The sequence below is a fragment of the Enhydra lutris genome, unplaced genomic scaffold (genome assembly GCF_002288905.1).
Source record: "Enhydra lutris kenyoni isolate GAN:26980312 unplaced genomic scaffold, ASM228890v2 scaffoldscaffold24, whole genome shotgun sequence".
NCBI classification, from domain to species: Eukaryota; Metazoa; Chordata; class Mammalia; order Carnivora; family Mustelidae; genus Enhydra; species Enhydra lutris.
The window spans coordinates 6,798,245-6,821,953 of NW_019154108.1; the positions used below are offsets into that span (position 1 = coordinate 6,798,245).

At 41.5% G+C, this 23,709-nt stretch overlaps 1 protein-coding gene across 1 annotated transcript in view; it reads right to left on the minus strand.

Moving 5' to 3' along the window:
* The window catches only part of LOC111150746 (regulator of G protein signaling 7), a 511,256-nt gene that overhangs the window by 256,484 nt on the left and 231,063 nt on the right, over positions 1–23,709 (minus strand). The window contains exon 3 of the mRNA XM_022508325.1: positions 22,106–22,202. Within this exon, the coding sequence (XP_022364033.1) occupies positions 22,106–22,202 (97 nt within the window). The remainder of the gene's footprint in view (positions 1–22,105; positions 22,203–23,709) is intronic.

The window sequence follows — 23,709 nt, forward strand, 5'->3', positions numbered from 1 at the left end:
CACTAAACTCAGCTCACCCATCACAGCTGTTCAGGATCCCTCCCTGAGTGATGGTTTTCATCCTCTTAGAGCTTAAACCTATGACCCTAAGATCAAGACCTGAGCTGAGACCCTGAGTTGGATGCTTAACCCGCTGAGCCACCCACGCACCCCTCGTCCTCCTCATTTTATACATAATCTACACCATGTTGCTTTGTACATCTTTAAGATCATGTTCTGTTATTTCCCATTTGCTCATCACATCTGTGCCACTGACCCAGAGTGAAGTAAGGTCATGATTTTCGCTTTTTTGTTTTGTTTTACTATCACTCCAAGGATCTCACATGATATGGAACACAGCATGGGTATTTCCTAAGAGTTACTGGACAAATGAGTCAGAGGGTTTCTACACTGAGTGGCGAGAATTGATTTTCAACAGTTATGCCGAAGGTACTAGAGACAAAAAGCAGTTCTGTGCTGAACGCACACTTACCAGAGAAGACGCTAGGTATCTTGGAAAGAAAGCTTTTGACGGTACGAATGGGAATTCCATTTTTTTCATCTTGCATGCGTGCTATGACGTCTTCCATCTAAATAACAATAATAAAATAATTAAAGCCTTTTAAAAGTTGAACTTTTTCAGAGAAATCAGTTCTCATAACAACATTAATACCAGCCTTGCCCAACTAAGTGTAATGCCATATCCTTGCCTTTCTACACTTTGTCACATTGATATTTTTAGTTTGGTTAAAAGATGATGGAGAAAACAGTAAGAAAGGTGACCATTTCAAGGTCCAAATAAGCTACTAAAAGGAATTCTGTGCTTTGAATATTACCTCTCTCCTGGTTTCACATTCTTTGGGTATAAAGGTTGAGATAAAAGAGTGTTTATTTTTGAAGCTGTCAGAAACCACTGTCACAGCGAGATTCTCACTTCGTTAATGTTATCTCTGTGGAACTCAGTGCAAAACAAAATAGAAGCCTGAAAAGCGTCCGTATGGATTTCCTCCTCCAGAACGAGAGTTTCTGTAATTTGGTTCAATGTGAATTTCTTTAACCTGCCCATAAATGCAAGGCTGATTGGCCAGAAACTGCTGCTTCTCCCGCCTGGGCATTTACGGAAGTGTGACACGAAACACACACACACACACACACACACACACTCATGATAAAATGAATGTTAACACTCTTTCTGATCATTTCATGAATTCCGCTGTATCTGGTTATTTCCCGTTAGTACACTCTCTTTTGCTTTTGAAAACTTTTCACCATTGTAACAAACTATACTTTACAAAGCCTAATGTGGAATTCAGATCTGAATACCATTCATTCTGATCACAATCCCTGTGTTTCTATGCTGTGGCACGCGTATGTCCACAAACACACAGAAGTCGTATTATGGAGCTCGACATCCATTCACTCATTTACTCATTCCACAAACAGATCATTTACTCATTCTGGATCACGGACTCCAGACCAGACTTCCCAGTGGGCACGGTGGATATGAAAGTGAATATAATACAGCTGCTGTCTTCAAAACAAGTCACAGTCCATATTGAAAACCATGGTACAATTTGAGTAAGGTTTGTAGTTGACCCAATAATGTTGTACCAATATGAATAACCTGTTTTTGGTAATTTTGCTAGGATTCTAGAAGATGTTTATGTTAGGGGAAGCTGTGTGAAGGGCATCTGGGAATTCTACAACTATTTTTGTATCTTTTCTGTAAGTTTAAAATTATCCCCCCAAAACGTTAACAAAATCACAGTCTAAACTTTGTATCGGTGAACTACCAAATTCCTATCAACACGGCTTCAGAATGTCTTTCAACGAAGAAATCTTACTTGCCTGGATAAGTATTTTCAGGTGTATTAACATGAGAAATGGTTCACCAGAGACTGGAGATGTGGGGAGAATGGGTTCCTGAGTCAGGTCTGCATGGGACTCTGCTCCTCTTGTGACCACCGTGTTCACCTGGTTTGAGCAAGGTGAGCAACCTAAGGCCACTTCCTCACCTTTAAATGGTGACACCAATATTACAGGCAATTCCTTCAGTGTGTGTAGGGTAGGGTTGGGGCTGGATGGGTGGTAAAGTATTTTAAGGTTAAATGATACAACATATATAAAGCACCATACGTAGACGATAAACCTTGGACTTCAAATGTCTACAACCTGCCCCCCCATTGCTTAGGGATGTTTATTCCCCATTCCTCACGTTTTTGGGGTTTTGTTTGTTTTTATTTTATTTTTTTGTATTTTATTTTGTATTCGTATTTTGTATTTTATATTATTTCTGTATTTATTTTATTTATTATTTTTTTATGTAGAGGGAGGACCACTGTCTCACTTCCCTGCCTCTTCCTGTGCCTCACACCTGTCATTCCAGGGAAATTGGGCCGACTTACCAGGTGGAAGGGTTGGGAATGAGAAACTGGTCATGGGCCCATCCCCCTTCAGTGGGGAAGCCCACATGCCCCTCTGCTCATGGGAAAGGCCTGCCCTCGTGAGGGAGTAAGAGGGATCAGGATTGAGTTTGGAGATTAGAGTTTTATGTCTGTGCAAACATTCTTCAAAAATAGCTTGATCATCAGAGTAATGCAGGTGATACTCTGACCCTTTCTGCCTTATGCTTTGATTGTGATTCTCAACTGGTTTGTAATTCAGAAAAAGGAAGGTTTTTGTTGTTGTTGTTTTTGTTGTTTTGGGTTTTTGTTTGTTTGTTTTGTTTTTTGTTTTTTTTTTTCCTGGCCCTCCAAGGAGCCCAGTAGTAGCTAGATCTTTTCATGCAATAAATACATCTTGCCTAAGTACGGAAACACGAAAATAGTCATACTTTTCTGTTTGTTTTGTTACTGTTTGCCTTTCATTCACCTGACAGTGTCCAGGAATGAAGAAAAGGTACTTCACCTTGTCTAGTGCCAGCCTGCGGACTCTTGCATTATTCACTTAACAGTTTAAACCAGGCCAGATCAGACAGATGGGGAAACTCCTCTGATGCCCCTTAATACCTCCGCACCTCAGGATGTGGCAACCATCGCCTGTAATACTGGAACTCAACTGAAGTTCATTGCTAGGAGTAGAGAGAGGTGTTTTCTCTGTAGTCACACCACCTCTCGGTTCATTGGATCACTGGATCCCGAAGGAACGAGATCAGGAATCTGGGAATGGAGAGTGAGCTCTGTGCTTGTACTTGGAAAAGTTTTAATCTTTCTGAGCCATAATTTCCATAACAGAAAAAAAAGTTAAACTCCATGTAAGAAGAGGATTTGTGTTCTTAAACTGAAAGTGTGGTCACTGAAATGCAGTCAGGTGTTTTTATCTCTGTTCAGATATGATTTCTCATCATGAACTCTACCGTGGCCTAGAATCAGCTAAAAACAAAACACAAAAGGGAAGACAAAGACAAGAATGATCTGGTTTCTAGAAGCTGAAATCAGTCCCAAAGGCCACATATAAAAACACACCCTTGGGGCACCTCCTGGGACAATTAAGCGTCCAACTCTTGGTTTTGGCTCAGGTCGTGATCTCATGGTCATGGGGATAAGCCCCGGGCTGGGCTCCACGCTCAATGAGGAGTCTGCCCGGGGCTCTTTCTCCCTCTCCTCTGTCCCTCCTGCTTATTCTCTCTCTCTCTCTCTCTCAGATAAATAAATCTCTAAAACATATACCTACCTACTACATACAAACACATCCGTCAAGTTAATGCCGTTTCCTTCCACAGTCAGCCGGGGTCTATTTATGTTTATACTAAGCGTGGCTTGAACACACTAGGTCTATCTGCTTTCCCACTACTGGCAAGAGCAAATCGGGTGAGAAAGAGAACGTTAAAAGCAGACAAACTAATAGAGCAAGCTGGGCAGCAAGAGGGATATGACGTTCTGCAAAGTAACAGCACTAAGTACCAAAATTCTTTGGGACAATTCAAATTTAAGGCCAAAGGACTCAGATACAGCAAACGTCCCAGTGAAGATACTGACACACCCCACATCTATTGACTGATCTGTTATCTGTCATCTTTATCCATGTGCCATTGAGTTGCAAAGGGTTAGGCTGTTTCCACTCTCTTAGCCCATTTCTAGGTGAGGAAAATTTCAGCTTGGGAGGACAGAACACTGAGCTCTGTCTGGTCATGGCTGGGCACTGAGGCTCTCTCTGAGTCTTACTTTCTTCCCTCTTCCAATAAGAAGTTAGACGCATGTGATTGGTAAGATTTCTTCTAGCTACAAAATTACGTAAGTCTGGAAATAATCATCAGACCTAACTGGTTAGGTCTCCTCACTGAAGTCGAAGAGCCAGTTCCCTATCAGAGACAAAGAGATGAGCCTGTTAAATTGACCAGGACCTTTTAGAGATGGCTGCCCACTGTCAGTACCTTTTAAAGATTTTATTTTTTTATTTTTTTTATTTGACAGAGAGAGATCACAAGTAGACAGAGAGGCAGGCAGAGAGAGAGAGAGAGAGAGGGAAGCAGGCTCCCTGCTGAGCAGAGAACCCGATGTGGGACTCGATCCCAGGACCCTGAGATCATGACCTGAGCCGAAGTGGTACATCCATCACCAAACTCGACTCCAAATTCACTTGAAGTCGGCAGTTTTCCATTTCGACTTACAGTGACTGAGCATACAAAGCCATCCTGAGATTATAGGGCTCGTGGGGAGCCCACCTGGAGGACCCCAGAGGGTAATCTTTAGCGGCCATGATGTGTGGGGCAGATGTTTCCATTTGATTCAGGCGTGACGCTTCTCAGACTGAGTCTTTCCTAGGACACTCTTCATTTGCTTCTGCGTCTCTCTCCTATTTGTTGATGAGTCTTTTGTTGACCGTCCCAGCCCCTCCTGACTGATGGCTCCCCTCCACTCTGAACCCCGAGGCGCAAACAATTCAGCCTTTAACAACATATCGTCTTGCATTCCTCCCTCATTGTGTCAAGTATGAAATTTTGTTCTCACGGGAATTTCTGTATGGCTGTGCCAAACATTTTCTGGTTTGATGCCTTGTGGGGCAATCTCTGAGCAGATGACGCGACCCTCCATCCAAGGGCGCTCCCACTACATTTAGGTTTGGATGATTACTAAAGTTTAAATTCCCAGTAGTAGTATGAGGTGAGAATTATTTTGTTTATACCAACGATAATTAGACCAAAAATCACATTAAAGTGATCTCTGGGCTTAATTTAGTATCTATTTAGTTTGAGTCTTGAGTGTACAGTTTCTGTTTAAAGCAAGAACATCTTGTCCCTCATCTGTGCTACACTTAATGGCCAAGCGATTTTTTATGTACATCCTGGTAATTCTTTGAACATTAGGTACTTTCACATGGGAATTCAGCACTCTGCAATAAACACAGGGGACAGTTTTGCTCAGTGAGGAACTCCAATGCCACAAAACAAAGGCCGTAGTTTTAGAAACTGTCATTTTTGCTCACAGGGTAAAATGTGACCTTGTGCAAATCATTCCCCAATCTCCAGCCAAAAAGAGAGAGGTCATGCTCTAAGTCCATCCCACAGCACAGACTAGAGACCAAATTAAAAGCCCAACCCCGTAACTTTCCTCTTTTGACTCTCCCTGGTTCCAACAAACCCTCTTAAATCAACTGCTCTCCTTTCTCAACAGAGTCCTTGGGTACAGAGGGAAAAAAAGGGGATTGGTATGGAAAAAATAGCTTAATACATAATTTTTGAAGAAGAAATTGAAAAATAAACAACTCCCCAAAATATTTCATTGTAACAAAATGTGGCAAAGGGCAGTTAGGACAAAAAATCTTATATTTATACAGAAAGCATAGCTGTTTCCCTGGAAACAGGTGGAGCAGTTATGCAAATGACATGAGTTAGTAGAAATCTGACCCGGAGAATAAATGAAAGAGAAAAAAGTGGCTATTAACGAGGACACACATGTTCCGTGGTGATCAGCGATAAGAACAGGTTGGCAATTGCGCTACTAGGTATCTACCCCAAACATACAGATGTAGTGAAAAGAAGGGGCATACGTACCCCAACGTTCAAAGCAGCAATGGTCACAATAGCCAAACTGTGGAAGGAGCTCAGATGCCCTCAAACAGATGAATGGATAAAGAAGATGTGGTCCATATATGCAATGGAGTATTACTCAGCCATCAGAAAGGATAAATACCCAACTTTTGCATCAACATGAATGGGACTGGAGGGGATTAAGTTAAATGAAGTTACATCAAGCAGAGAAAGACAATTATCATATAGTTTCACTTGTATGTGGAACATAAGCGATAGCACAAAGGACCACAGGGGAAGGGAGGGAAATCCAAAGGGGGAGAAACCAGAGAGGAAGAGGAACCATGAGAGACTATGGACCTCAAGAAACAATCTGGGGGTTTCAGAAGAGAGGAGTGTGAGAGGAGGGGTAACAGGGTGATGGGTAATGAGGAGGGCATGTGTTGTGGTGAGCACTGGGTGTTATACATAACTAATGAATCACTGAACACTGCATCAAAAACTAATGATGTACTGTACAGTGGATAACTGAACATAATAATAAAAATAATAAAGAACGAGAAGTCTGAAAACTGCATAATGTGATAATTGTGGTATCTGTAGTGAGGTGAGGGTCACGTGGTTGTGGATTGTGGATACTTTGTTCCTGTGTCTGCTGCTCCATCAGTGGAGAGGGGAGGAGGAAGGGAGGGCGAAAGGGGGAGGGTCCAGTGCTTCTGGTACAGTGAAGGGGCCCCAGGGAAGTTTACACAGTTAGCCCTGCAGCCACTGTTCTGTTCCTTTTTGTTCTGTTTCTCTGCACCACGCCACACTTCCTCAGCACGGATCAGTCAGCATGTCGTTTTTCTCCTCCCTCACGGACTGCTCCTGCTCCTAAGAGAATGTGGCACTTTCTTACCAAATAAAGCACCAGTGTCCTGAGGGGAGCAGACTGATACTTACAGTCAAGTCTTGAAATCAAAAAAGAAAAGCCATTTGATTACTACTCATGTCAAATCTCTCACTGGACTGACTTCTCTATGAATAAAGAGACATTTTCGAAGCTGAATGCAAAATGAAATAAGGAAGGATAAATAATTCAAATTATTTCAGGGAATCAAATTGAGATATATATTATATATAATATTGAGCTATATGTTATATAATATATATTATATATAATAATATATATGATACATATTATAATGATATGTACAAATATAGACACATTATTAAATTAACCTAGATTCAAATGTCAGCTCTACTGCTTACTAATGGCATTATCTGGGGCAAGTTATTGACCTGCTCTTTTACTTACCTTTGTAAGGACACTGATACATAAAATAATACATCTAAAAAGTTAACATTGACTGAGTGCCAACTACATTGTAAGAACTCAGTAAATGCTAGCAGTTGCTATGATAGTTGTTTTGACCCAAATGGATTCATATCCATCTACGCCTCAGAACCAGAACTGTCATTTAGCGTATGGTGCTCCTCTCTGGCACAGGAGAAATGGCACTAAAACCCAGGTCTGTTTCCTACCAGTCTATACTCTTTCCACTATTCCAGACAAGCTCTCAAGAATATTTACACTTGAATATGGGAATGTCCATCGTTCTACAAACTCACTATAAACCCAATAATAACATTTATATTGAGTGTGTTTCGGACCTTGGAGGAATTTGAAAATTGTGTTCAATTTCCTGATTCTCCATCTTGAAACCCATCTAAGGCGGTAATAGACAGTAGAGCCGAGCTGACATCGTTCCAGGGCTCCCCGCTGAAATAAACACATGGTCCAGCACCAGAGGCCAACAGAGCAAATGATTAGACTGAGTGCTCTTTCCAGTGCCCACGAATCGAGAAGTGAAATTTGTGAATGTACCTGAATGCCCAGGACATCCCCTGTCCTATGAGAAGTATTACCATTTGCTGACTGTCTTCTAGGTACCAGGTGCTGAATGCATGGAGGATACAGATTGAAAGGAGACATTATTCTTGTTCACCAGATGCTTACAGCTTCTAGTAAGAACCCCATCCATTCCCGCTGAGGATAAAATGTCAGGTAAAATAAATTTCATGAAGAAGAACGCAGTGCTAGCAAAATCCACAGGTATACAAATGATAAATGGCGGTTGGTGTAGGGATGAGGACGGGATGGGGGAGAGTATGGATGAGACAGCTCTCTATCCTAGAATTCTGGGAGCTGAGAATCTAGAGCCATTCTCCATGTGTTCTGAGAGAGAGAGAGAGAGGAAGGGGAAAAACCAGATGGTGTCATCAGGATAAAAAGACGGCAAAAACAGTAGGTGACAGCTGCACCTTGAACATGTGTACCAATTCGTTATTTCAAAAAATACACCCACACCAGCAATTCAGTCATCAAGATTATTCACACTTGGGGATAATGAAGACTTTAGTGTCATCCCAACTCACTGTCTAACTCTAGGGTGAACTTGGTTCTCTCTCCAAAGAAAGCCGTGCTAATGGATTAATTCAAAGAAGTAAGCTCTTCTTTAATGGGTTTTTCTTTAGCAACCTATCATTTCCAGGGTTTTAGAAAATAACTCACCAAGGAACAAAATTAAGCTTTTCAGGTCTGTTGACTTAAAGAAAAGACGACATTTGTGAGAAATAATTTCCAGAGTGGATTACTGTAAAATGAAAATTTAATACGTCTGCGTCCGTGAAATGTCCCAAGATAAACTTGCAAGCCTGCCTGTGACTTTCGCTATTTTATTCTTTCAGTAATTGTCCAGATGGCACAACCCACTGAGTGTTGACATTATAATAACACAGAGATTAGTGAAGAATGTAAAAATGTGATTTACTTAAGGAAGAACACCAATATCAGTACATAATAATCTATGATAAGATATGAAAAGAGCTACTCACAAAACTTTGTGTCCCAATATTTCACTCAGATATATATAGTTATTTGTTGTGAGGAGTCAAAGATAGGACACAGTAAAGAGTATTGAGTATTGATGTTATACGCAAACAATGAATCAGGGGACACTACATCAAAAACTAATGAGGTACTGTATGGTGACTAACATAACATCATTAAAAAAAAGAGTATTGAGATCTATAAGGCACCTTGAGAATGTGAAGAATGATTATTATTTGATGAAACTAACAGGACTTAAACTAATAGCTTTTAAGCACATACTTGGAAAACCTTAGATCAGAAGCTACTGAGCTTCCCAATATAGGAAATTCCTTGGTTTTGCAATAGCTTAGCTACCTAGCAGGGAAGAGAATTCCAAATCTGGGCCTAAACCAAGTCTCTAGAATGGATAATAAAAATCATAATAATAAAATAACTATAATAATGTCTCCATTTATTATTGTTCATTTTCTACATATCACATGCAGAAATAGTGAGTTTCCCAGTAACATCAACACCAAAAAAAAAAAAAAAAGAAAAAAAAAGGCTAAATAGCTCTTCTTTTTTTGTTATTATCTCTTGGGCATGTACTATGCCTAGTTACCTAACCCTTTTCAAACTATTTTTAACACAGGACCAATAAAAAGTTCTACCTTGTAATTACTGAGGCCATACAAATTCTTCATATCTTTCATGTAAAAGCTGCCTTTTAAGGGACGCCCTTGTACTGACTCTTTTCAAACTCTGTCATTGACTTTGAGGTTGGATTAATGGCATGAAATGGTCCAAACTCTGAGAAGCTGATACTCATTTGGTTTTGAATGTGGGTAGCACAGTTTTCATCTTCTGTCCAATTTCCTCCCCATTTCTTTATGTTAAGCACCTTAATCAAAACTGTATCTGGTCTCCTTCATCAAAGGAGCACAGTGGAGCAGTGACTTTAGGAGACCAGACTATTGGTGGCCCTCTGGTCCTTGCATGGGTCTCAACTGTAGTACTGAGCCTGTCTTCCTAAAGATTGATTTTGTGTTACTTCTTAAAACGGTATTACTTTCTATGTGGCTAATTGATAATTTTCATTCCTGGTGATAATGATATGATAATTCACATATCCTGGCATTCTCATCTTTAAATTTCTTTTTTGGCTCAAATTTTCACTTTTTAGTACAATTTGGCATCATCTGTAAATCTGAAGAATCTAAATGCCTATAAAGATAACATTTAAATGCTAAGATAAAATTCAGCACCAGCTGGGATTCTCCAGACCTCCAGAACATTGTTTGTTCATGACCATATTATGTTTTCTTCCTTTTCTATTATCCCTTAACCAGGCCAAAATAGTCCCAACGTTGCCATACATAGTCTCTCTCTCTCTCTTTTTTTTTTTTTGTAGAAATGTAGTGATAACTTTTGGAAACTCTAAATAAAGTATACCAATTGCTCTTTCATGACATCTTAAAAAAAGTTACAATATCAGTGAGGCTCAATATTTCCTGGTAGAATCTTGGTAACATGTTTGTCCATTCAGTCTATACTTAACTAGGAATCCTGTCAGATTCCTAGGGAGGGATAGGAGAACTAGAGGTGCTCTCTCTAGGGTGCTCCTTAAGAATAGAAATCAGTAACCTGTAGGCACAGGGGTATTGTCCAGTAAATTACTCATTTTGGCCCACTGCTAATGATTTACTCTTGAGGTCTCTTCAGAATCTTAAGTAAAGAAATCCCTCTCCAGAGATGTATTTACATGCTGTTGGTCATACAGCAATAAAATGTTAGAAAGAGGTTCTCATCTAGGGAGGACATCATAGGGAAAAGCTATGGTATTCTGAGTAAAAGATAAGGCAACAGAACTATTCTAGACAACCAACATGGCTGGCAGTCAGAGAGAAGTCTTCTGTGTGGACTTTGACAGACACACTTTTGTATTCGGACGGAGTTTTCCTACCCTGGAATGGAGTTATTTGGAGGACAAACTCAACTTCAATCACAATAATATTCACTTAAAATATAAAATAGCAAAATCAGATGTTCAGAAGGCCCTACAGGGAAGCAGGGAACCACTATCTTCCCATTATCTGGAAAGAGAAACAGGTCCTGGTCCTAGTCGATACATCTACCCAAAAAGCTCAAGCCAAAATCAAAGCATCTGGATATTCCTCAATTTGTAATGTTTCTTCTAGCATTCTGGTGAAAATAAGTAAAAGCTTGCCTTTCATGTTGGTCATATTAAATTGGTCAACCCATATTATAAAAGAAATCATTTCTCTACAAATACAGCAAGAGCCCAATAAATGTCTAACCACATCACTTCCCAGTAGTACGGAGTTTCCAGAAAAATAAGTATCTAGAATCTATGCCAGAGAGTCCAAGCAGCTGAGATTAGATTCTTTACTATTTCTAATCACATATGGGTGCTACTTTACAATAAGGAAAGAGTGACAGCCAAGAGGGGGTGAAGAATCTTTCACGGCAAAGATCATTTAAATGCCTGACGATGTGACAGCCCGGCCTCTCCTCTTGTTCCCCAGCTTGGCTGACTACGGAGTTACTATGTGCCAGTGACTTCGTCACTTGATCAGCAAGGTGAGGTGAGAAGATGACAAAGCAAGGATAGGCTTCTTGCAAACGTTCATGTTCAGATTTGCAGATCTGGTTAATTAACATTTCTTGTTTTCTCCAAGCACTTGTTGCTGTGGTTGTGGTTGTTGTTTTCAGAACTCAACTTTAAGAACTGCCAATATTTTTAGGGTACATTTTTCTTTTTTATTTACCGTGCATAAATTTCCCCTCTGCATTCTCCACTTTTATTTGGGGTATCATAAACACAAGGTATGACAAGTATAATTTCTGCCAACATACTTTAGAATTATTTTCAAAATCAATCTCTTTCTGAATTTCTGTATATCCTGTGATAGACATTCCAATGGGAGATTAAAAAAGTAAATGTAAATTTCACAGTAAGCAGTCAGTTTCAGAAAGGAGCACCTTAGACATTTAGAAGTGTCTTAGAATTACCTCGTTGGCCTTACGGGCTCCGCAGAAAAGTATTCGAGATGACTCATCCTACCTGTCTTTAAATTGACTCTAAATAGAAACAGGGTTGGGTTAAGTCATATAAGCCATTTTGAAAGTTTCTCTCGAAAACATTTCGATGCAAAATACATACTTACTAAAACTTGCATTGGGCTAGTGCATATATGATCAAGCTTGCTCTTTTCTCTTCTTACCTCTGCAACTATCCACAGGGGAAGTTTAAACCTGCACAGGTTGGGCCTCCATGACACTAGCAAATATGCATACGACCTTTAGAGAAATAAAGGAAAAGAGGCAGGACATATTTTAACTATTACATTTAAAGGCAACTTGATCTTTTTCATTTATTCATTTATTTTAGAGAGAGCATGGACAACTAGGGTGGGAGGATGCAGGGGAAAAAGAGGAAGAGGGAGAATCTGAAACAGACTCCATGCTGAGTACAGAGCCCAACACGGGGCTTGATCTCACCACCCTGAGATCATGACCTGAGCCAAAACCAAGAGTCAGATGCTCAGCTGACAGAGCCACCCAGAAGCCCCAAAGGCAACCTGATGTTTAAGCACACATATACTGCCCAGTTTTCATATAGATGACTAAGGCATCACAGAGAACTGTGTACATTATTACATAATCAAATTAATAATAAAAAATAAGTGGTTCCACATCCAGTGATTATAAAATATCACAGTTTCTATTTCTATGCAATTGGGGTGACTCAACACGTCACTTCCGTTGATATCGACCATGTCAAGAGGAAGAGTAGGACAGAGAGGGGGAAAAAACAAAAAATGGTCAGAATGAACTCCAGAGAATTAAAATACTTTTCTGAGCCTTAGGCTTGAAACTGACAGAATATTATTCAGTCTTGGAAAAGAAGGAAATCTTGACTTTTTGTGACAACAGGCATGAACCTGGAGAACATTATGCTAAGTGAAATAAGCCAGACACAAAAGAACAGATACGGGACATCATGAATGTGAGGAGTCTAACCTGGCCAAACCAGACGCAGAGAGTAGAACAGGGCTTGTCAGGGACTGGGGAAAGGGGGAAGTGGAGAGGTACTCATCAAAGGGTACAAAGTTTCAGTTACGTAAAATGAATAAATCCTGGAGATCACAGTTCCTAAGCACAACAATACTGGGTATTCAAAATCTGGTAAGAGGGTAGCTCTCATGTTAAATGTTCTCATCACCCCCCCAAATAAATAAATAAAAAGGACAGGAGGAAACTTTGGGAGGTGATGGATATGCTTATGGCACAGATACTGCTGATTTTCACTGGTTTACACTTATCTCCAAAGTCATCAAGTTGTCTACATTGAATATGTACAGCTTTCCAATGTTACTAATACCCACATACATAAAGCAGCTTAAAATGCAAAAAAGACCTGAGGCCAGCCAAAGCCACACAACATAAGGACTATTAGACAACTTTTCTGACTGCAAACTTTGGTCTTGCCAATCGGTGGTAAGTCATTTATACGAGAGCACGTTAAAAGTGACCGATTCAGATGAGGGATGGAATTAAGTGGCAAAAGAAGGATAGCAACGAGATTCAACCCCATAATTATCAACATGCTTGTGATGGAGAACCTTCTCAAGCTAATAAAAGACAAAAGATAGAAATACACAAAATGTCGAAATGCCTGAGCAGAACTCCCTCTAATTTCTACCATTTTCTCCTCCATATATAGTGCTTGATGATTTAGAATAGGCAGCAACCTTTTTGGCTTCTAAGAATTTGTTCAGTAAGTTCAATCTTCAAATATGTTAAATAACCTGATTTAATGGGAATTTTTATTTGATAGCTGCCAACAGGCAGTCCTGCAGACTTTTCTGATCTCAGTGGACTGCTTCACGGGCATGGTCCAATTCAGGTTTAATGAAAACCACCACTGACAAAAAATTGAGAAGAGAATTCTGGTTTAGTTCTTGCTACAGAAAATAACATTGGAAACCCAGTAATTTCACAGTCAACTGATTGAAGGAAATGGACTCATCGAATAGGCAAAGGCTTATTTATTTCATCACGATCTAGAATAATTGAAATCTAGAGGGTGGTGGGTATTTCTAGAGATATTACCTGAGGTTTGGCCAAGTGTTGGTTTTAAGCTTATCTATCATAAACACAGCGATGGCCTCATCCCACAATCTTCCATAGTGCACAGAGCATGACCCATTTGGAATAAAGCAGTTTAGATTTTATGTGCTGACTGATTCTCAAAGAAAACCACTGGAGTCTTTATCCCTTAGAGTCAGATCTCCAGACATAGAATAGTGTGATGTCCAGTCACTTAAACGAGGACTTTAGGGTTCACCTTGAACCCATCTCCCTTGCTGCCCCAAGTGAACTGAGGGAACAATCCTGCAGGCCAGGACTCAAAAAGCAAGCATATATGAGCCACATATTCTGTGCAGCCCTAAGTGCTTCTGCTCCACAGAGATGCTCCACATCTCTGGCCCCCTGATTTTCTCCTTCCACGCAAAACTCCAGAAGAGATCTCATCTATTCTGCTTCTCACCAACAATCCACCCAGACTAGATCTTATCTACTCGTTGTATTACTAAATACTTATGAATTCCAGATATAGATATATATTCAATAGCTGGACATTTCACGGGGTTGTTCTGTGAGGATCTGAAACTCAAGGTGTTCAAAATTTACCATCACTTCTCCATCATCTCCATGAAAATAGAGAGAAAGAGAATTCCTGTGTTTTCCAGTTCATGTGTAGAAGGTATTATTGTGCATTCATTGTCAGGTCATAAATATGGGTGTCTTTGTGGGCAGTGGCTTCTTGATTAACCAATCTATCTGGCCTCTCACTAATCCCTCCCCCTCACCAGCCCCCATCTTGAATCCTGGTACTGAACTAATGAAGTCCCTTATAAGCCCTCACAATTTCTTATACATCTGATTTTTTTTTTTTTTTCAATTCCACTGGCCTGGTGGGTCCGGTTGTCGTAATCTTTGCCCCAGACCGCAGCCCCAACTCCCACCCTTGTCTCCCTTCTCTACAAACAGATATTTACTCCCTACATTTTCCCCAGAGAAACCACCATGAAAAAAATTTGGTGATCCCATTTCCCTGCTTAAAAATCACCAAATGCCCCTGACTTGTTACAGGATAAAAGTCGGATCCCTCAAGAATTTTACTACTGCTTTCAGTTCTGACTTCCCCTCTAGACCCCACATGCCTCACCCTGGGTCAAGGTCACTGCAAGTTCTCTGAGCTTACACGACCCTTTCACACCTTGAATTTCTGAACAACTGCTCCCCTTTGGTCTGGCTAACTCTGATTCATCCTTCACAATGAATCTCAGATGTCATCTTCTCCAAGAAATGCCTCTGACCGCAAGAGCCCGGGTTAGACTTCACATACTCCTCAGCACTCGGGGTGTATCCTGTCACAAAAATTATTTCACCTTGTTGTCTCCTCACTGGAGAGTGGCCTCCTCAAGGGCAGAAACAATGTCTTACGTCTCCATATCACCAGGCCTGGCAAAATGTCTGCAACACAAGAGGCTCCTGAGGCCTGTGTAATATGTTATTAACGAATAGAAATCTAGAGACCCACCTCAAAACACCATGGAATTCGTGCCCAGGTTCTTGTTCTTGTGATTTATGTTATAAATCAAGATAATATCATCAGACTCCAGAGACAAAATTTTACACAACTGAGAGGCCAAAAACACTAAGAAATTTCTTTTTAAAAAATCCAAATAATCCTCTTGTGTTGATGAAGCCACACAATAGTGTAACTCCCTTCACAATCCATATGAATGCAAATATTTCCTCTAAAATTATAATTATTAGTTACCCACTTAACAAATATTTAATGAACATCTCCTGTGTTAGATGTTCTTGGTTTATTAGACTCTAAAACTCTATAAATGTCCATTATTGTGAATCAATAAAAAATCTACATGTAAATAATATTTGATAGTATTATAACGTATTTTCCAGAAATAAAGCACCAAAAAAAAAGCCCTATTTCAACATCTTGATCTTAAGCACCTGAAAAACTACATTGTCAGTTTTAAATCATTCAGATATGCATGTAGCCACGGCAAATGGTATAGTAGTAAATACTATCAAAAATGGATCAAATGGCATGAAAAATGTAAAATTAATCATTTCCTCTTATTCACAGGCTTGTGCTCCATCTGGATTTGGATCTATATTCTGCTTCCATTCCGAATTGAAATACAAAGGATTTGTGGCTGATGTGAGTGTCATAGTTTGCCTTACCGAAGATTTTCAGGCAAGAGATGAATAAACACTGTAAGTTACAGGATATGAATTCTAGGACAATAGTTATTCACGGGAATAAGGCTTATGAGATTCATTCGGAGAAAATCCTCAGCAAAATCTACACATATTGTATTTTTAGCTTCATAGTTATTTTTCCAATTTGAAGACACAATTGTATAAAAATTGCATGAGCACTTTTGAGCTTCTTTTGCAATAATATTTGAGCTTCATCTTTCATATTGTGATGGAGAGCTTCAGGTCAAAGGCAAGATGGAGCCCCAGCTGAATGGTGAGGATTCTGGGCAGAACAACTCCTAAGTATACAGACGCTTCTCGGATGCTTCTGGATTCTTATCTACCTTCAAAACATGACTCGAAGCAATTTACAGTATTAATCCCTCCCATTCCTTCTGTTTCACACACACAAATAGAACCCAGATGAAAACAACAACAGTGATCTTTTATCTTTTGTCTTTTACAGACAAAAAAACAATTCAAAGAAAAAAGAAAGTCATACATCATTGAGGAGTGAGGTGAAAAATACCAATAAAATGTTCAACTTAGCAAATGAGCTTCCTAGAAACTAGAGGAAACAGGAAAAGGAAAATATGAGTTACACATTTCTTACTGTTTTAAAAAATGGAAAAAGTCAAGTTTATCTTCTAAGACAAAATTTTCTTAGTATTTATCACTTAACAAATATATGGGACCTATGGGTCCTCTCCTAAGCAACTTAATGAACTTGATGTAAATGCCCTTGATTTATATTTTGCAAAAGTTAACAAAGTAGTATGTAAATAATCATTTCTCTGCCTACTCTAAAGGCTTCTTCATCATTATACCCAAACCTCATAAAGATATTTCTTTTGGCAATTAAGGACATGTAATTAGGGCTCTTGGTTGAAGATCCAATTACAAAGTGAAGGCATTTAAGCAGTTTTGCTCCCACAACTGACTTTTTCTCCCCCAATTTTAAAGATTCCATTTATTTATTTGACAGAGACACAGTGAGAGGGAACACAGTAGGAGGAGTGGGGGAGGGAGAAGCAGGCTTCCCTCAGAGCAGGGAGCCCGATGTGGGGCTCGATCCCACGACCCTGGGACCATCACCCGAGCCAAAGACAGATAGTTAACGACTGAGCCACCCAGGCGCCACCCCCACAACTGACTTTTTTAACCGTTGTGAAGAGAACTCACCTGAGCTGATTGTACTTGGTTGAACCTTGAACACCAACACATACGCAATGTGTCTATTTCCCGCTAATATTAGAACATTAGCCCGCAAAACCCGGTAGCATAGATAAAGCAGTGAAATAAAAATCCTGAAATAAAAATCCTTAAGAAAAATAGTTATCGGGTCTCCAAGACTAGAAGACGCCAATCCCATCTGTACCTCTATTTTCAGCTCGGAAATACTGATTGCCTGGATGCGTTTCAGCCCTAGATACCTGTAGGGAGGCCTCGGAAACTTGCATTCCTAAGAACCTCCCCACGGAATCTGCCCCAGATGCAGGAAAAGTCCGAAACAGAAAAGGGAAGTGAAGAACTGAGCAAAATCACAGGTAGAGGTTTTACAGGGCGGTGTGTGTGTGTGTGTGTGTGTGTGTGTGTGTGTGTGTGCATGCGCGCGTGTGCTGGGGTGGGGGAGGGGCTGTGCAGTCCCACCGGAAGCGTGTGAGGTCCCAGCACTGTGTCCCAGAAGGCTGGGACAAGGGCTGCAAAGCCATCGGACACCCAGGACTTTCTGCTTCCTCTCCTCCTCTTCTCTCCTCCTGTGGTCCACTGCTCTCAAGCGTCAGACAGGTCCGCTTCGCTTCTCTCCACACCGGCCCATTATGCAGTCCCCAACTTTACGTGATTTCAATGCCAGACACGCACACACGGAGCTGAAGTTTGGGAGACGCAACAGAAAGAATCCCGAGAAAGAGAACTGATTGGCCAGGCTCTGGTCGGCCTTTACCCCTGAGCTCACCCCCTAAAGGGGACGGGTCCGGCCGCACACCACCATCAGAACCGCCTGAGCTACTCCCGCGGGTGAGAAAGCAACCTGGGGGAGAGACAGTATGATCGCTCACCCAAAGCTATCTCCTACTCCACAGTTCAAGGATTAGCATGGGGGATTCATTCAAAGACTTTCCTCCTGATCTTGGCACTACAGAAACCAGGAGGCCAAAATTAAAAGTTCTAAGACTTAAATAATTAAAAAAAAAAAAAAAAGGCTTGGATGTTTAGTTGGAGGAAATGCGTTTATCAGGATGGGATAAAGTAAAAAAATGAAAACCCAAAAGCCCAAATCACATCTATATTATCTGTGTCATAAGATTCTTTGATGGGATCTCCGATGCCGTGAGAGGGTAGGATGGCATGATCACTTTCTCATCATAGCTGTTCTCACCAGAGGCAGGTGGGGGCCTACCTTGGCCACCGTGACATATACGTCATACACAGGTGCTGCCACATGTCGCTGGACAGTGCCCATCCCTCCACAACCTGAGATGCTGAGCAGGTTCTTGGGTGGGGAGTAAAGGAACCAGATTCTTCTTTCAAATCCCTTCTCCTTCCCCCAAGCAAAACAAACACAAGAGAAAAAAAAACAAAAACAGGGGTGCCTGGGTGGCTCAGTGGGTTAAAGCCTCTGCCTTGGGCTCAGGTCGTGATCCTAGGGTCCTGGGAACGAGCCCCGCATCGGGCTCTCTGCTCAGCAGGGAACCTGCTTCCCCCTCTCTCTCTGCCTGCCTCTCTGCTTACTTGTGATCTCTGTCTGTCAAATAAATAAATAAAATCTTTAAAAAAAAAACAAACAAAAACAAAAACATTTAATGGGCTGGGATAGGCTTGACTGAGGTCAGATTGTAGAAAAGAAAAAAAAAAAGAAAAAAATGAATAATATTAATCAGGGCCTGTGAAAGCCCTAGAAAGATCCACACAAACAAGTTGCCCACTGCACCCAGTCCCCTGGGTAAAACACAGGTGTTGACCTGGAGCCCCGGCCAGCCCTGGGACCCCACTCTTTCGTGCCAGTGTTAAAACTGAGGTTCTGATGTGGTGGGTTTGGGTGGGCTCACCTATTACGTTTCTAAGTAAATTTCCAGATGAGGCTGGCGCTACTGGTCCCTGGGCCATGTTTTGAGCATCAAGGCTTTAGGGAGCTTCAGTGGGAAACCTGAGAGAACCGGATTCACAGTACCAGAGACGCCCACCACCCTCCTCTCACACATGACGTCACTCATTCACCACAATCGGTTTCCAGTTCTGCTAAGGGCCGGGACGTCAGCAGATGCGCTACTTCTCTAGGAGCTCTGCGGTAGACCGTGAGGCACGCCTGGAGGGAGGAGGGAGAGACGGGCAGACGGGAGAGCAAGCAGCAGGTGGCGAGTGGAACCACCAAAGGACACGGGGATTCATCCCTCATCCCTGTAAGAAGTATCCGGGGAGGAAAATGATCACCAAAGACTAAAATCTTCTAGTGAAGTAGACAGGGCTTCAGACCGTTATAATGTGGGGCTATCGCGACAAAGAGGTTGGTAAATACTAGATGTTAATACTAGTATGTCAGTTAAATCTGCAGCAAAACAGATCATCAAACTGGGAGGCAGAGCTCAGGAAAAGTCTCTAGGAAACACAGAATGATAAGTAGAAACTCACTACCTTAATATGAAAATGTCATTGATACTGTCCTTACATAAGAACCACCTTGTTTCATGCCAATGAACGTTAAAACAAGCCCCCTGGTTCCTTCTCGATCGATATGTCCCATCTTACTTTTTAATTAAGATCTTAATTCTGTCAGCTGAACGTTCTTCCAGGAGGATGCTACGTCGGAGCCGTATGAAATTTTACGGAACCGGAGGGGAATGGCACGAGTGAGGTATTTATTGCTTCTTGAAGAACTCAACCAAAAAATTTAGATTCACCGTGAAAACAGGTAACTCGAACCTGCAGCCCCGCTTCATCTGAGGAGCTAAACTGTTCTTGTGCGGCCGTTTGTGCCCACGGATCTCGTCCTCAAACACTGCTGAACTGCCGCGCCCTCACACAGGCCATGCACGGGGGACCTGGCCATAGTTCCCGGGGCAGAGGGCTGGGTAACTCACAGCTCTCACCTGCCGGATTCTGACCGCATTTCAGCGCGCAACCTCTGCACGAGGGAATCGCAGGAGGCCACTCCTCTCACTGGTCATCAAAATATGAGTGATGTTCATGTTTGGGTTTAGGTACAAAGTTAACTCTGTAAGTCACTGACTCCAAGACGCTTTTACGATCTTCTAGGGGATACACGACAGGATACAAAAGTATAAGCCAAAGTAGAGCATAATAACTGCTATGAGTGAAGCAAATAACAAGGTTTTGTTTTTTGTTTTTTTTTTGTTTTTTGTTTTTTGTTTTTTGTTTTTGAGAGTACAGAGAAGGAAGGCTCAGGATGGTTTTCTCCAAAGAGCTCTCTGAACTAGCTTCTAAAGAATGGAAAGAATTTCATCTTGAAATGACCCAAAAGTCAGGAAGTGAGTCAGTGAGAAGGCATAAGGCCCCAGACGCGAGATGACACAGGCCATCATCAGAGGAGAGCAAGAAACTGGAACAAAGTGGGCATGAAAGGCAGTGGCAGAAAAAAGAGGGTGTATTTTGTGAGACTGCATGTCTTATCTGGTCCCTGTTCTCTCTCCCATTCATCAAAGAGCAATGCAGTCCCCAAACCCCAACAACGGGGCCTGCCTGTTTGTATTCTGGTCCCATTACCCTTTCGCCGAGGTTGAGGGCCTGCTGACCATCATTCTTCTTTCAACTCTTGTTCACGAGGAAGCACAACAGAACCCTTGCTCAGGAACCCCACGGAACCCTTGCTCAAGAACCCCACCAAGCAAATCCTCCATGGGCTCAGCCCAGCGTCCTTCCCCTGATGACTCTCCATGAAGGCTCTGGTCTGTGTGATTCTTCTGCTTCTCCGTGCCATGCTAGCCCAGGCCCAGCACGCCTCAGTCCCACAGATTGGGTATCCCCCGTGTCCTGGAGCTGGAGCACAGATTTCTAACTTGCCACCACCATTTCCTCCAGTCACTTCCAATCAAACCGCGGGGATTCCCTATTTCTGCTAAGGACTCCTTAGTCTCACAGTCACCCAATTAAAAAACAAAACCAAACCCCACTGGGTTATGTCCTCTCATAGCCTAAATGCCAGTTATTTAACAGACGCTCCTGTTTTCCCCTCTATCCTTTCACTCCTTAGATAGCAGAATGTTGGCACCCAAACTCTTCCTACACAGGCCTTGGAGATCATGGTGACAACAGCCCTCACTGAATGCCATTTTGCCCCAAGCACCTTTATCATAATGTGCTCTGTGAGAGCGGGAAGACTCTCCATACATCAGAATTAGATTCTTGGGTTGACTTTCAAAGACCCTCATCGTCCGACTGCAGACCGTCTGTTCCAGCCTCTCCGCACATTTCTCTCTCTACACATCCTCACCCTGGTCACCCCGATCTACAGCCACAGCTGGAGGTCTTGAAGCTGACAGGACTGCTCACTCACTAAACTCAGCTCACCCATCACAGCTGTTCAGGATCCCTCCCTGAGTGATGGTTTTCATCCTCTTAGAGCTTAAACCTATGACCCTAAGATCAAGACCTGAGCTGAGACCCTGAGTTGGATGCTTAACCCGCTGAGCCACCCACGCACCCCTCGTCCTCCTCATTTTATACATAATCTACACCATGTTGCTTTGTACATCTTTAAGATCATGTTCTGTTATTTCCCATTTGCTCATCACATCTGTGCCACTGACCCAGAGTGAAGTAAGGTCATGATTTTCGCTTTTTTGTTTTGTTTTACTATCACTCCAAGGATCTCACATGATATGGAACACAGCATGGGTATTTCCTAAGAGTTACTGGACAAATGAGTCAGAGGGTTTCTACACTGAGTGGCGAGAATTGATTTTCAACAGTTATGCCGAAGGTACTAGAGACAAAAAGCAGTTCTGTGCTGAACGCACACTTACCAGAGAAGACGCTAGGTATCTTGGAAAGAAAGCTTTTGACGGTACGAATGGGAATTCCATTTTTTTCATCTTGCATGCGTGCTATGACGTCTTCCATCTAAATAACAATAATAAAATAATTAAAGCCTTTTAAAAGTTGAACTTTTTCAGAGAAATCAGTTCTCATAACAACATTAATACCAGCCTTGCCCAACTAAGTGTAATGCCATATCCTTGCCTTTCTACACTTTGTCACATTGATATTTTTAGTTTGGTTAAAAGATGATGGAGAAAACAGTAAGAAAGGTGACCATTTCAAGGTCCAAATAAGCTACTAAAAGGAATTCTGTGCTTTGAATATTACCTCTCTCCTGGTTTCACATTCTTTGGGTATAAAGGTTGAGATAAAAGAGTGTTTATTTTTGAAGCTGTCAGAAACCACTGTCACAGCGAGATTCTCACTTCGTTAATGTTATCTCTGTGGAACTCAGTGCAAAACAAAATAGAAGCCTGAAAAGCGTCCGTATGGATTTCCTCCTCCAGAACGAGAGTTTCTGTAATTTGGTTCAATGTGAATTTCTTTAACCTGCCCATAAATGCAAGGCTGATTGGCCAGAAACTGCTGCTTCTCCCGCCTGGGCATTTACGGAAGTGTGACACGAAACACACACACACACACACACACACACACACTCATGATAAAATGAATGTTAACACTCTTTCTGATCATTTCATGAATTCCGCTGTATCTGGTTATTTCCCGTTAGTACACTCTCTTTTGCTTTTGAAAACTTTTCACCATTGTAACAAACTATACTTTACAAAGCCTAATGTGGAATTCAGATCTGAATACCATTCATTCTGATCACAATCCCTGTGTTTCTATGCTGTGGCACGCGTATGTCCACAAACACACAGAAGTCGTATTATGGAGCTCGACATCCATTCACTCATTTACTCATTCCACAAACAGATCATTTACTCATTCTGGATCACGGACTCCAGACCAGACTTCCCAGTGGGCACGGTGGATATGAAAGTGAATATAATACAGCTGCTGTCTTCAAAACAAGTCACAGTCCATATTGAAAACCATGGTACAATTTGAGTAAGGTTTGTAGTTGACCCAATAATGTTGTACCAATATGAATAACCTGTTTTTGGTAATTTTGCTAGGATTCTAGAAGATGTTTATGTTAGGGGAAGCTGTGTGAAGGGCATCTGGGAATTCTACAACTATTTTTGTATCTTTTCTGTAAGTTTAAAATTATCCCCCCAAAACGTTAACAAAATCACAGTCTAAACTTTGTATCGGTGAACTACCAAATTCCTATCAACACGGCTTCAGAATGTCTTTCAACGAAGAAATCTTACTTGCCTGGATAAGTATTTTCAGGTGTATTAACATGAGAAATGGTTCACCAGAGACTGGAGATGTGGGGAGAATGGGTTCCTGAGTCAGGTCTGCATGGGACTCTGCTCCTCTTGTGACCACCGTGTTCACCTGGTTTGAGCAAGGTGAGCAACCTAAGGCCACTTCCTCACCTTTAAATGGTGACACCAATATTACAGGCAATTCCTTCAGTGTGTGTAGGGTAGGGTTGGGGCTGGATGGGTGGTAAAGT